General features: G+C 37.3%; 1 protein-coding gene across 2 annotated transcripts in view; it reads right to left on the bottom strand.

Moving 5' to 3' along the window:
• The window catches only part of PPP1R12A (protein phosphatase 1 regulatory subunit 12A), a 121041-nt gene extending 107207 nt beyond the window's left edge, over positions 1-13834 (bottom strand). For both annotated transcript variants that reach the window (XM_087723398.1, XM_014065024.2), the window contains exon 1: positions 13444-13834. In XM_087723398.1, coding sequence (XP_087579524.1) covers positions 13444-13680 — 237 coding nt within the window. In that variant the 5' untranslated portion in view covers positions 13681-13834. The remainder of the gene's footprint in view (positions 1-13443) is intronic.
• Between the last annotated feature and the right edge of the window lie 1082 nt (positions 13835-14916).

Genomic DNA, 14916 nt, shown 5'->3' with positions numbered 1-14916 from the left:
GAAATCCCAACAAAGATGAAGAAATATGAAGTCATAGGCATTATTGAAACTTATCAGGGTAACATGTATTATTGGTAGCTCTTGAAGGTTATAATTTATTCAAAAGGAACCAAGTAGCAGGAGTTGTGTTGAATGTAATGAAACATATACCAAAACAAAAATCCAGGAATCATAGCATGGATAACCTGAGTATGTTTATAAGAATTTAAAAAGTGATAAACAAAAGTGACATTGAGTTTATTATAGATTAGCTGAACAGCAAAAATATGGATGATGATGATGTTTTTATGATATCAGATTATCAAACTTTCAAAGGAATATATTATAGTGACAACTAGCCTAACATGAACTGGTAACTCAACCGGTCAAGAATCAGAGGTCCAACAAATTCCAGGGAGGCGTGTCTTCAGAATTTCAATTCAGTCAACGAGCTAGCAGGCTAGAATAACCCATCCAGCACTCTTCCGACAATACCATGGAGAATGATTGTGTTATTCCTGAGATCAGGACATCAAGGGTAGGAGGGAGAGAAAATTAGACTCAAATATTGAATTACAGAACAGATTTTGATGAATTCAGAGGAAGTGAGTAAAAGCCAACCGATTTAAAATCCTGAAGGAGAAAAGACCCTTAAGGATGGGAAATCCTGCAAAACAATGTATTGAAAGTGCAATATAAACAATTCCTACTAGAATGAAAAATGGAAGAAATTTTTACATACGCACAGAGCTATCTAAAATAGTAAAACAAATGACCATGTAAAGAATGCAGAAGTAGAGGCATATAACTAAAAGGAAACTATAGGAAGGAAGCTACCAGAAACTATAGATTTTACTACAGGATAAACTGCAGATTTTATGAAGGCCTGCCAAAAATGCTCAAAGAAGTAACATAAAAGTCATTTACAAGACAGACAGACATTTGTACCTATATACATACTTGGAGTCGTCAGTGCTCTCTGAGTTTGATTGCTTGTTTGCAGACATTTCATTACTTGACCACATAATTTCACCAGCATTAGCACAAGTTAGATGATGGGATAATGAAACTTCTGCAAATGAACAAGCAAGCTCAGAGAGCACCAACTCCTCAGTTCAAATTTGAATTATATATGGTCTCTTTGGTTTGTAGATATATATTTTATACAAGACAAAGAGGCTGCAGATCTATTGAGAGAGATGAACTGATAGCAGGTGGTGGTGAGAAAGAATAATGCCTTTACGTTTTACTGTCGGTTCAAAGTGAAACAAAACTCTGATGTCTTATTACCAGTGGAACGATAGAACTACAGCTTAGAAGAAACAAGAAGGGAAAATAACAAGTAAGAGCCATGGGGGCACAGTGGTTAGAATGCAGTATTGCAGGCTAACTCTGCCTACTGCCAGCAGTTCAATCCTGACCGGCTTAAGGTTGACTCAGCTTCCATTCTTCCAAGTTTGGTAAAATGAGGACTTAGATTGTTGGGGGACAATATGCTGATTTGATAAACTGTTTAGAGAGTGCTGTAAAGCACTATGAAATGGTACATAAGTCTAAGTGCTATTGCTATTACTAGTTAGTTTAAGTGAATTCAAGTCTCCAGAATCAAATGAAATATATAACGTACTTATTGATCAGTATTGAAGGAACTAGCAGAGGTGATAAGAAAACCACCACCAATCTTTCAGACCAGAAATCAGACATTTCAAAGATTACAGTGATTCCACTTTATTTTGTATAGTAGAGCAGAACCTTAACAACCTCTCTCTCAGCAGTCTAGGCCGGGAGGGGAGGGGGGGAACGACAAGGAGACAAGACACCCAATTGATTGTAGCAGTACTTAGCTTTTATTCCTCATTTACAAGCTGGAACCTCAGCACGTGACAAGTTCTTGTCAAAGCCAGCGCTGGGGGAGTTTGCCTCCCAGAGTCTTTTCAAGCCAGTGGCCACACCCTGCTTCCCCACCAGCCAACACCCACCGATAAACCTCCATCCAGTGTTCGGTGGTGTTGGCTCTGCGCAAGTCTGGCCTCCAGACCGGCTGCCCATCTAGCAGCAATAGTCCTCGATTAGTCCATGTATGGCTGATGGGACTTCTCCACATCAACCAGGTGACCGGGCCTCTCCGCCTCAGTTGGCCAGTTCAGGAATGGCAGGGAGCACCAGGCAACATCATCTGACAGCGCTTCGATCAGCCAAGTGGTGCTGGATCAGTGGGGAGTGTTGCAGCCAGCTGATACCATTCGATACCGGCTCGCCTCCGCTGTAAATGCTTGAGGCTGCTCTTCTGGTTTCCGGCACACACACGTGCACACGCTCCCGTTTCGGCATTGTTCATCAACACTGATCTAGACATTCTATTACAATACAAACTGAGTATGCCATGGTGCTGCTAAAGAGTCCAATGCTATTTTGGAATGTATTAACAGAAGCATAGAATCCAGATCCTTGGAAGTAATTGTTCTATGATATTCTGCCAGTACAGTTCCGGGTTCCTTCCTCAGACCATGAATCTATCACTAGTTTGTTTCTATTAGGATGCTCTGCAAAAACAGAAGACCCTTTCCACCAGATCAATAAAAGTAAGCTTCATAAAATCAGTCTGCTTCAATAGAGTAGGCAATGTTTCCAAAATAGCTGTTTTTCACAAGCTAATGGCTGAATTATTTGGTTGCCACACAATTTTTTCTACCTAGTATGTGTGAAGCTAGCCATTTGTAATTTGATGTTTGTGGTTTAAAATGCAATGTGTGAATGTAGCAAACTATGACATATTTAATAAAATATATTAAATAATGACAGCCTAATATGTGAGCCTACTTGCTTTATATGTGAAAACCCAATCCCTGGTTTGCTTGTTTTGAAAGCAATTTGTTTTATATTTAATAAATATAATATAAATCAATAAATAATATGCTTTCCAAAGTATAGTCTTTATAGATTTTTGAAGAAATCTTCTATAAATCTGATGTTTAGTGAGAGAAGAAACAAAACAATGCTTCTCTATATAAAACACCAACACAAGGGAAAAAAGAACATGAATAAGATTGATACAATACTGAACAATTAGGCAATTATTTCCGGTTACATTTTAACTGCTAACTGAACCACTCTCTACTCATTGGTTAACTACTGAGAACAAAAACAGAAAGATCAAGGAAATCTTGTTTGGCTAGTTAATACCAACAGTGTTGATGTTAAGGATTGAACCTAGTAATTCAAACTTAATGAAGATGAAAAGCATCCAACAAGTATGGGAATTTAGTCTGCAAATTATTGTCAAAAATCTGAACTATTTGCTCCTGAGTATAAAAACAACATGATATTTAAAGATGAGTTAAGCTTCTGACTAGATAGTGTAAAAGGGGAAGTACATACAAAAAGCAAGACACAGAGCATCCTTTCTGCCTTTGTCTTCCTGCTTTTATTACTTCACAAAATTTAAATTGATATAGTTAGTGTTAGTCTTCTAGTTTCCTAAATCCACTTAATGGCCATAGTTCTGTAAGAAGATAACAATTTTCTTTTAAAAGCAGAGAGATAAACAATTGATGCAATTAGGAAAAAAAATCAAAACACTTTTTAAAGAGATAGTGTAAGATGAAATTTTACCATTCAGTCTTAGGCATAATTAAACTACTTATTCAAAGAATGACTAAAAATCCTATTTATCTATTGGGAAGCAAGCTCCTCTAATTTCAGTTGGACTTTCAAGTTAATCATGTATACTATAAAACAGCACTATGTAGCAGAATATGGTAAATACATGTTTCTACTAAGGCCTTGTGGATCAAGATAAAATAGTCTCTTCTATTAACTTTTCCCAGTCTGATACCTTCCACGTTTGCTGTGAATTCCAAGAACTGCAATTCAACAAAAACTAAAGTATGACAAACTAGAATTACTGTACTTAACCTTCTTTTACATGTTAAACTTGCAATTTGGGTGAATTATATTCTCATTCTTTCACATTGTATATATTCTAATACTGTTACCCCCAAATTTAAATTTCATATATACATAATGGAATCTGAGTAGGCAATGACTTAAAAAAGGGTTTTGGAGTCATAGTGGACTATCTGATGAAAATGTGCAGCTGCTATACAAAAGCCAAATTCCATGCTTGGAATAATTAAGAATGGAATTAAAAATAGAACTGCTGGTATAATAATGCCCTTGCATAAATCTATTGTCATATCACAATTTGGGTACTTCATATAGTTCTGATCACCCGTCTTAAAGTTATTACAGAGCTGATTAAAGTGGCAAATATGAAGTTAAAATTATTTGGAGGCTGGGGCATGTTTTTTGAAAGATTAGAGAAATTGAGGTTTTAGCTTGAAATGATGAAGGATAATGAGGATAAAATGCAGGATTTTATAAAATCATGCATGATAGATAACATAGATAAATTGAAATGTGAACAATGTTTTTCTCCCATTCTCATAGCGATAGATTTTGAGGTCATTCTTTGAAACCTAAAAAAGGCAGATTAAGAATTCAAAAGAAATATTTCTATATAGCACATACTTAAATCATGGAATTCACTACTAATACTTGTAGCAATGACATCCAGTTTAAAAGGAGTGGAACAAATTTATGCAGGGTAAGACCAACAATAGCTGCTAATAATTATGGTTGCTTAGTACCTCCTAAATCAAAAGCAGTAAGTTTTAAAAGCTGGCTGCTGGGAAGAAGGTTACTGACAGCAGAAGGTTACTGCCCTCCAGTGCAAGTTTATGAATTTCCCAGCAATTACATATACAGAACTTTGGTTCAAGTTAAACTAGACTGGCCTATGGCCTGATGCATGAGAGCTCTTTTTAGATTCTTACACATGTGTTTGAAAATATGAGTCTACAACAGATGAGCAATAATATTATTTTCATTTTGTGACTTATTGTTCTTTAGGGGAAAGTCTTAGGAAAGCATGAAAACTTTGAAATGTAAACATACTTATCAACATTTTACCAATGTATTTTTACCAATATATGATCTGTATTACAAAGCACTGAATTTGGTGTTCTACTATCCAAAACAATTTTATTTACTTCAGCTGAAAAAATAATTACAAGAGTGTAATAACCACTTAAACATTAATACAAGCAACACAGAGGTGGTATTCAGCTGGTTGTCTCTGGTTCGGGTGAACCGGTAGCGGCGGCTGCAGGAGGTTCTGCCCACCCGCCCCAATGTAATGTGTATGCACTGCGCATGTGCAGAAGGTGGTGCACATGCACAGATGCGGCACATTCAAGCAAAGTGAGCATGCGCAAGTACACATTTACATTTGCAAACCAATAGGGAAGGTTAGTGAATCCCACCGCTGAAGCAACATCATCTGCTTGGTCAAGTAGTTAGAGGGAATTAGAACTTTACTATGCCCAAGGCAACTTTACAGTTTTTATTTGTCCAGAAACCATTTGGCCTCTGTCTGCTTTGGCTTTAATTGTGGATGGGGAAAATTCCTCTTTAACTTTCAAGTCTGAGATCTGGGCATCTTTTTGGATTCACAGCTACTGCTAGATTTGCAGACAGATGTTATGGCCATGTGTTCCCTTGTCTCATTTTGGCTGAGATGCCAACTGTTGCCTATCTGGGTAGAAAAGTCTAGTAACTTTAATTCAATCCCTTATTTACATGAGGCTGCTTAACATATCATGCAAAATACAGCAACCCATCTGCTAGTAAATAAAAACTGCAACAGATTTATTACCGATATACTGCAGGTATTGCATTGATTTCCAGATTCAAAGGCCAATATGGTTTGGCTCCCAGATATCTTCACTACTGCCTCCTCGCAGTGAAACTGGATATGGATGGTCACTGTTTGCCACAGATGTGAGAACCTAATGGAGACTGGGTACATGTTTGCTTCCTGTAGACAACTGTCTATCCAAATTTCCAGTTGGCATTGTATTTTGGGTTTGTATGTATTGTAAATGGCAGTGAATTTGTTGATGTGATGGTATATACCTATAATCAATCTATAAATATTTACTCATAGCAGTTTGTTTAGTTGATTTAGGCCACAACTGCTTATGTATTTTTCTAGGACTAAGCCTCAACAAATGCAAATAGAACTTACCATTGACACAAAGAAGAATCATTAGATTCCAGAACTGCTGTGTTATACTTATTTTATGAGATATGTTACATGAAAAATCTCCAATACAGTGAAACTTTCATTAATGCATTTTATGGAATCTGGTGGTATAACAAGTTTGTGTTTTGTTCTCCTTCTTTCACAAAGGCTAACTGATTTTTTTCTAATCTTATATATAGGATCCCCCAATGGACTTCTCAAAACATAAGAAACTACATTTGTTGATGATGCTCGGAATTACTACATTACTTTCTTGCTATTCAAGGATATTTGGCCACAAATACAAACGAGACATATTTCCTTATTATTCTAACAATATACTGACATGCTACTAAAGATGGTGACAGCTGAGGAAAACCTCTATTCTACGCCAGAGTTTCCACTGACTGTCATTTCAGGAATGTATCTAGCAATACATGACAACTTGGAATGTCTCCGCCTACCAGATAACATCAGAACATGCACTGCTTACTACAAGTCCTACTGCTTTATAACTCTCTTAGAGTTGCCTTTTTATGGTTAATAAAATCAGCAAAGCAGTTATGGTAATAAAGATTTTGAATATTTGAATGCAATAGTGTGGCATATATGCAAAGATTGCAAAGAAAGCTGTGAACCTTTAAATTAGCAGTGTTACATTTATAATTTACATTTCTTGAAATAATTTGGAAGATTTATTTACACTGAACTAGTAAACTACACTGCTTCCTAAGTTAATATTAATGAACACAACAAAATTGTTAACATTATACTGATTATTACTGATGATGACATGTCTTTTCTTTTGAATTTTCTATTTCTACAGTTTTTCATCTATATGTTCACATATATTCTGTATGAGATTTGGTGTATAATAATAGAATGTGAAGATAATTTAATTTTATCTCCAAGCAAAAAAGGATATATGAGTTGTTCTACCAAGAAACATTTTTTTCTGAAACAAAATAATACTACATAGAAAAATATACATATACTTGTTTATTCACCACAATTATAGAGTATATACTTATAATCTCAAGAAAACTTTGTAATGTATCTCTTTTTATATAAGAATCAAGATACACATTTGTGCTAACTTGATGTTTACAGTTATCACTGTTTTTTAGGCTTGTATGAGTATTGTACGCAAACTGTGGGCACTTTAATAATTGATTCAATTTGTTTGCTAAACTATACTACTTTTCTCAGTCAAACTATGAGCTTATTATACTTCAATTTTCATTGTATATATTCCCTGAAATATCCATCTTAAAATCTTCCATTATGAATATGAAATCAGATTACTTGCTTTTCTTCAGCAGCTATTCAATTTTCAACATGAAATGATTTTGGAGTTAATGTAAATGTTGAACTGATTGTTTGAAGTTGCAAGAATGTGGAATTAGGAATATTTACCATAGCTTGTAGTTGCAGCCATTGCAGTGTCTCTGCAGTCACATGACTGCAATTCATATGCTTGACAACTAGATCACAATTACAACATCAGAGTATCCCATGGCCACACAGTTGCCATTTCAAACCTTTTCTGCTTGCTTCTGACAAGCAAAGTCAATGGGAACCCAAAAAGAGGTTATGGATGACAATCATTGACCACAGGATGCTGTGACTATGCAGGATCTGCCTAATGACAGCAACTGGAATTGCTGCAGCTGCAGAGTTAATGATCCCAATTATCACTATTAAGCAAGGACTATCAGTATTACTGCAGATCAGCTAGTCCTACTATATACATACTGAGATGCAGGCTTATAAGTCATTTGGCCTACCCAAATATGCATAGACACAGACAATTCTTTTTTTTTAATTTTTTTAAATAGTGTCTATAGCCATCATATATTTCTTATTGATTTCAGCTTAGCATAATATATGAACACAGCCACTGCAAATAGTAAAACATGTTTTACAATATAGTCTTTTGAAAGCATCCAATTCTGGCTACTTTCTTCAATGAATGATTGCTTAGGAAAGATGGGTTTCCAGTTATACTGTGATGGTAGAAGTCTCAACATTCATCTATTTTTCCTTTACACTGTTCAACAGAAAGACCTTTCTGATGTAACAATCTTATAAAAGGCTGATTTTTTCCCTGAAGGAACCTCCTTTTTTATCTTACAACTTTAGTATACTTAAGAGTTCTTGGAACATCCAAATTACTTTGTCTTCTCCATTCCGGATTATTAAAAAGCAGCCCCAAATTGCTTAATGAGAGATGGGCAAATACAAATTTAATTAATTAATCAATAAAATATAAAAAGCAAAAGGTGCATAATTTGTGACTCTTGAAGTCTTAATTGTGGCACAATAAACATTTCAAAATATGTTTCTGAATTATTTTTATATGGCAGAAGAAAAACAATCTTATTTAATACAGTAATAAGTTCCCATTCTAAAAATGAGGTTGCACTTTTGCTGAAAAGTATAATTTTAGAGCCTAAAATTTAAACATCATTTCTAAAATGATAGAATGATTTTGCCCAGCTTGAAAACCAGGGTGTTCATCCAACCCATACTTAAAAACAAACAAAATTGATGAATTCCTGAGATAAATGAAAATTAATTCAATTTCCAATAAAGATTTTGATGGTACACATTAAAGCAAAGCACAGAATTGTTCTGTGAGGAAATGGATACTTTCTAAATGGGATACATATATAAGATAAAATAAATAGGACACTTTGGAAGTTAATTCAAAAGACTGTGTCTCTCTCCAGCCTTTTCTTATAAAGAAAAATTTCTTTACAAATATATTTGCATTTGGAGTTTTCCATAGTACCTAAGTCTATATGATAAAAACGAAGTCTTTCAAAACTCTACTTTTTCACCTTTGGGAAAAAAATCTGTTATCCAACACTAACACCATTCCTTTTTTCTGAACTGCTCAGTTCTTCCTAACCTTTCTTATGTAAAAGGAGACATTATTGCAATAAAAGAACTATGTAATTAATTTGAACACTGTATATGATGTTTGATATAGTTAATAGCACTTAAGACTTATATACTGCTTCATAGTGCTTTATAGCCCTCTCTAAGCGGTCCTCTTTAAGCGGTTTACAGAGACAGCATATTGCCCCCAATGAACTGGCTCCTCCTTTTATGGATCTCAGAAGGATGCAAGGGTGAGTCAACTTTGAGATGTAATCCTGTAGTTATCAGACTCAACTGAACTACATATAAGTTCATATTTAACAGAATTTGATATGAAAGCTATTGATTAGTGATAAGCTTTATTGAGTCTTCATAGCAGATATTTTGTACTAGATATCCTGTAGAGTTATCTAGTAAAAATTTAATAATTGCATGGGTGATATATTTTTCATTATTCAAAAATGGAAAAAAATGTAATCAATGGGATTCTGTTATTTCTTATCACAACATACAAATCTAAATTTCATTTGAGATGGCTAGATATATGTTTAATAAATAAATAAAAACAGAGTTTCAGCAAGTTATACAAATTGTTATTTTACTGTTTCATGTCCAAAGGTTTCAAAGTATCACTCTGATTTCTTCCATTTCTACTGACTCAGCACTGATATCTGTACAGTAAAAGTCCCAAATTGGAATGAATATAAATAAAACTATTATCTATCTTGCCATTGAACATGATCTGGTTCACAAATAATGATCAAGCTCCAATATGGTTTATTTGTTTTTGGCTTAGTTCAGTAATGGCTAACCTTTTTCTCCTCGGCTGCCAAAAGCACGTGACTGTGTGTCCACCCCCATTATTTAATGTCCCCCTATGCATGTGCGCATGAACCCCCCCCCACTACTCTGCCCGTACAACTTTCTTGGAAACTGGGGAGGGTGAAAATGGCCTCCCCACCCCCCCAGAGGCCCTCCAGAGACAGGAAACGGCCCATTTTCTGACTTCCCGTGGGCCTAGTAGGTCTGTTTTTCGTCATCCCTAAGCCCCAGAGGTTTTCTAGGAACCTGGGGAGGGAAAAAAATGGCCCAACACACAAACCAGAAGTTGGGGAACTGAATTCTAGGTTGCCCGTTGGGCCATTTTTCTCCTGAGAAGCCTCCGGAGGGCAAAAAATGGCTGAAAATCAGCTAACTAGTATGCACATGCATGCTGGAGCTGATAGGGCAACGCCTCACATGCCCTCAGAAATGGCTCCACATGCCACTTGTGCATGTGTGCCATAGGTTTGCCATCACAGGCTTAGTAGGTGTGCAAACCTATTTGAAATAGATAACCATGGATAAGCACAGAGACCTAGCAATGTATGTATACAAAGTCTCATGTGGTCTATGCATATGGGGTACAGAGCTCAAAAAGAGAAATATTTAATATAATATTGAATATTATATATGAATATATAATTCATTTACATTTTTATCAAAATCTAACCTATTGGATAGTCATGTTCATGTCTAATCAGAATCTCAGCTGTATTTCCAAACCCAGAACACTTTTTCAAGAAATAGGTTACAATGATTGCACAATGCACTCCCAAAACATTCTTTGCTTCTGTAGCTTCCAACCTAGTGACTAGTATAACACAATGCTCTTAAAGAGAACTTCAGTTGGGACAAATTTAATAGTTGTTTTCTAAGCAAGCATTATAATTCTTGCCTTTATACCATCAGCATTTTGCTTCAAGGCACAATTGACAACATTTCTTACCACTGAATGTGCTAAATAGTTTAAACACATATGCATAAATGGCTATCTCCCTGAATATATGTCTATCTCAATTGCAGTCAGGTATCATTTTCTTAATCATTATGTCTTCTGTATGCCAGCTTACAATTGAGCTTGAAAATAGTAAATCACTTATATTTGAATCCCTTACATTCTGAAATCCTTTGTCTGAGAAAGTAGAGCTTAACAAAGTTCATGTGATTTTAAAAAAAAAAAATTAAACAAGGCTAGATCAAGTTAACATTTGGATGGAAGATTGCCAACTATTCTAGGAAGTCAAAAAACAACCCAGAAGGAAACAGCAAACCAGTTCTATACTGTTGTAAAAAAAACAAATGAACACATGTGTTTAGTCATATAGCCAACTTGACTTGAATGACTCTGCCTTTTGAATGAGGTCTTCTTTATCCCTCTTTTGCAAGATAGCAGAAATTCTCTCAGTTATGCTAGGCCAATTTCTATAATGTATGTCACCATTGCTTTAATTTAGTAATCTACATCATTCATGAAATTCCAAATGTACTGAACTGTGCTACCAAAGGATAGGATATAATGGAAAGACAGATAAAAGCTATCTTATCAAAAGCCTGCCAAGTTCATGCCATGTCACAAAAGAGAAAAGATTTTTCCACTTTTCCCCCTCTTAATTTATGTCCCTCAGCCTCAAGGTTTGTATACATTTGCTTAATCTCTGGAGAATGCTTGAGGAATAAGAATGATATGGATCCTAAGGATTATAGGGTCTTCTTCATATTCAGAAAACATGTTTTCTTCTATCACATAATGAGAGAATATTTGTAATACTGTACTACCTTCCCCCCACAAACCCCATGAGTTCCTGTCTTTGGAGGAACTCAAGAAGCTTGTAGAAGCAGCTAATGAGTACCTGTTTTGGAGGGAGAACACCTGTAACATTTTTACAAACATTCTAGGGATCACAGGATTATAGGTTAAAAAGCTATTTTAAACATATCTAGTATCTCAAAAAGGTATGTACCAACACTATTTTAGATCTTATTCAACCCTAAAGTCCTCTGAGTTTGAAGTGTAAAACATAATTTTCTCAATAAAATCCTAACTAGCAAGAAAGACCAAATATGAAATTCTATTACATGCATACCCTACGGTGAGTAGGCTTTCTCTCAGTACTGCATAAGCTAATAAAGTCTAACATTACTATATGGACAATGAGAACATCATTACAGCTTTAAAACAAAAGTGTCAATCTATAATACTGTTCAATTCATTTTGTAAATACGACATATATATTTTAAAACTAATTAAATTATATTGGAAGAATAGTAGATTTAATTCAAAAGACAAAATTCATTATAAATCTTGCATAATATTAAGGGCACAACGCATATAATATGTGTTCAACTACCTTGAAACAACTTATTCATGAAAGCTTTCTTCTTCCCGGTGTCATCATCAAGAATTTTAAGTATAGACTAAATTGAAATCTGTTTCATAACCTAATAAAGCATTGCTTGTTAATATACTGCAAAAAGGACTTATTCTAGATATCCTAATTACTGCATCTTTAAGGAACTACCAAGACTACCACCATGCAAAATAAAAATCAAGCTGTCAAAGTAATTACACTTGTTTTTTAAAGTATAAAAACATATAAAGACAAAGTGAGTTTATAATGTTGTTATTACTCCTGGTCTGTTATTAAAATCTACATCAACTCAAGTATCCAACATTATCTAGGGATTGCCACAGTCTTTCCTTATTTGGCTAACATTTGAGATTCCAATCAGGCTCCTATAAAACTTAACTCAACAAAGCATCCATTTTGAGAACATTTCAGAATCAGTTGATTTCTCATCCTTTCTCAACTGTCATTTTTGGAACTCTTGCAAGCAAAACCAATTTCAATTTATACTAATGATTTTATAACTTTCCATAAATGATAGAAAGGGCTGCAGTAATGGGTCCGAGTTCATATTTCATACTGTAGAGCCACCAACCAAAGGGGTGGAATGGGGGGAACCAAGCAGCAACTTTAACCAATTAAGAACAGCATTTAGTGCCGATGTGTTTAGGCGTTCAACTCAAATGCAAAACAGGCAGACAGCCATTAAGGACAACCCCTAAATGTTTCCACTCTGGCAATGATAATCACCCCATCACTTCACGAAGTTACCTCTTTCGTGAAAGGACTAGCCTCGTCCTCCTTGCTCTCTCTCTCTCATTCACTCTCTACCTACCTACCTACCTACCTACCTACCTACCTACCTACCTATATTTAAAAAAGCTCGGGGGAGTTCTCCATTCTTCATCTGTCCCCCTCCCCAGAAGAACTAAGTCTCTCTGAAGCGCCAGGGCAGCGAAGGAAAGAAAAGGCGACCACCAAATGCTCCTGTTTCTCGGGGGAACGGCAAGGCCCGGCCTTATCAGCAGGTACAGCTTAGCCAGCAGAGACCAACATCCCTGGGACCCAAGCAAGGATGTTCACAGCAGGGCTAGCTCCCCACTAAAAAGAAGGGGGGGGGAGGAAGGCAGATCCGACGCCGAAAAGCCACAGTCCTCCTCAAGACGCCCAAAGGCAAGAAGTTCCGGAAGCACCCTAGCCACACTATCCTAGGTGGAAGAAAGAAGCAGGCCTCAATCTCATCCCGGCCGGCAGAGCCGCCTCCTTCCCAGCAGCAGAAGCGCCCGAAGCTCTGCCCGGAGAAATGGGACACAAGGAGAGACAGACCTGGTGCAGTGCCGCGAAGCCGTCCACATTCGCGTAGTTGATGTCGGCGCCGCGCTCCAGCAGGCGCAGCACTTCCTCGGTGTCGCCGCTCGAACAGGCAGCCAGGAAGACGGCGCTGTCGTCGAACTTCACCTTGGTCTTCTTGCGCTTGACCACCGGCGGCTCCTGGTCCGTCTCGGAGCCGATCCAGCGCTTCAGCTGCTCATTCCGTTTCTGCTTGGCGTCCGCCATCTTCATGCCCTAGACGGATCTCGTCCCTTTTTTCCCTGCCTTTCGCTTGGCTCGTTTGCTTCAGCGGAGCCGCTCCGCACCCAGCAGGAGGCGGAGAAGCAGAGCACCGCCTGTATCCCACAGAACCTCGCGCGGCCGAATGCTCGCTCCTTTGCTCCCCCGCCCCACTCCCAGCGCACCAAAACGCCGCCCTGCGCTGCCCGCGCGCCTATCTCGCGCTCGGCCGGCTAGTGGAGCTAAGAGGAAAGAGAGGGAAAAGTGAAGCGCCCGGCTTCCTCAACGTAATCTCGCGATATTTTGGAAGAGACGCGGCGCCCGCGGGTGAAGTTTACTTTTAACGGACCGTTGGCGATGAGGTCTCGAGGGGGCTGCCGTTGAGGCGGTCGCGAGCGCAGCCTCACAGAACCTTTTCCCGAGAGTGGGGAAACCCGTTGCTCTCGGATAGCAAAGCAGCACATAGTCTCCCTCGACGCATGTTAAAGGTCGTCACGATAAGGCAGACACTTTCGGCTCACTGAACTATTCGGCGTTATCTGACAAAAACCTTAGGAACCTTCCCGCAAGCCGCTCGTTGAATATAAGGGCTCAACAGTCCGTGGGATAAATTCATGTTTAAGGATATGCTGTAAATTTAATGATCCGCGTTGTGGTTTTTCTTTATCTACAGAGCTATGTAAAAAGAGGCGTAAAGCAGGAAGTTTCCTCTGTGGAAAGCTGATGGGACCTTTATATTTCGCGGGTTTCCTTTTAAAGCAATGTTTCATTGTGTCTTTCCTCTGACAGCCTGGAGTAGAATGAGGCTTCCCCCCTCCCCCAATATATTTTCCACGATAAATTATCTTCTGTATCCCTACGTTTTATTTTAAAAGAAAGTGGCACTCATCACCCCAAAACAAAGGCGGCAATGAATGGACAAATTAACACATCACATTTCGAAACAAAAACAGATAACCCTGCAGACTATGGAGTTGCAATTCTATTTACTACAGGAGGAAATACATGTGATTGGGTGCCCAAAATTATCATTTATTGTAGTGTTCACAGTTTGCTGCCTGAAACTGCATATTTTTCAAAAGTGCAAAATTAGGTTTTCCTCCTTGTTGGTGTACAAGTCCTTGTTGTTTTAGAAATTGTTCTTCTCTAAGATGTAATATTAATGAGTATGTTTACCTTATATTGTGACATTAAATGTAAACTTTTAAGATTAAGTCTCCAACCTTCTAGTATGTTGTTTGTGAGAAT

The sequence above is a fragment of the Thamnophis sirtalis genome, unplaced genomic scaffold (genome assembly GCF_051295495.1).
Source record: "Thamnophis sirtalis isolate CommonGarterSnake01/CBP01778 unplaced genomic scaffold, rThaSir2_p1.2 scaffold_9, whole genome shotgun sequence".
Taxonomy (NCBI): Eukaryota; Metazoa; Chordata; class Lepidosauria; order Squamata; family Natricidae; genus Thamnophis; species Thamnophis sirtalis.
This window is presented reverse-complemented; position numbering and strand designations above follow the sequence as displayed.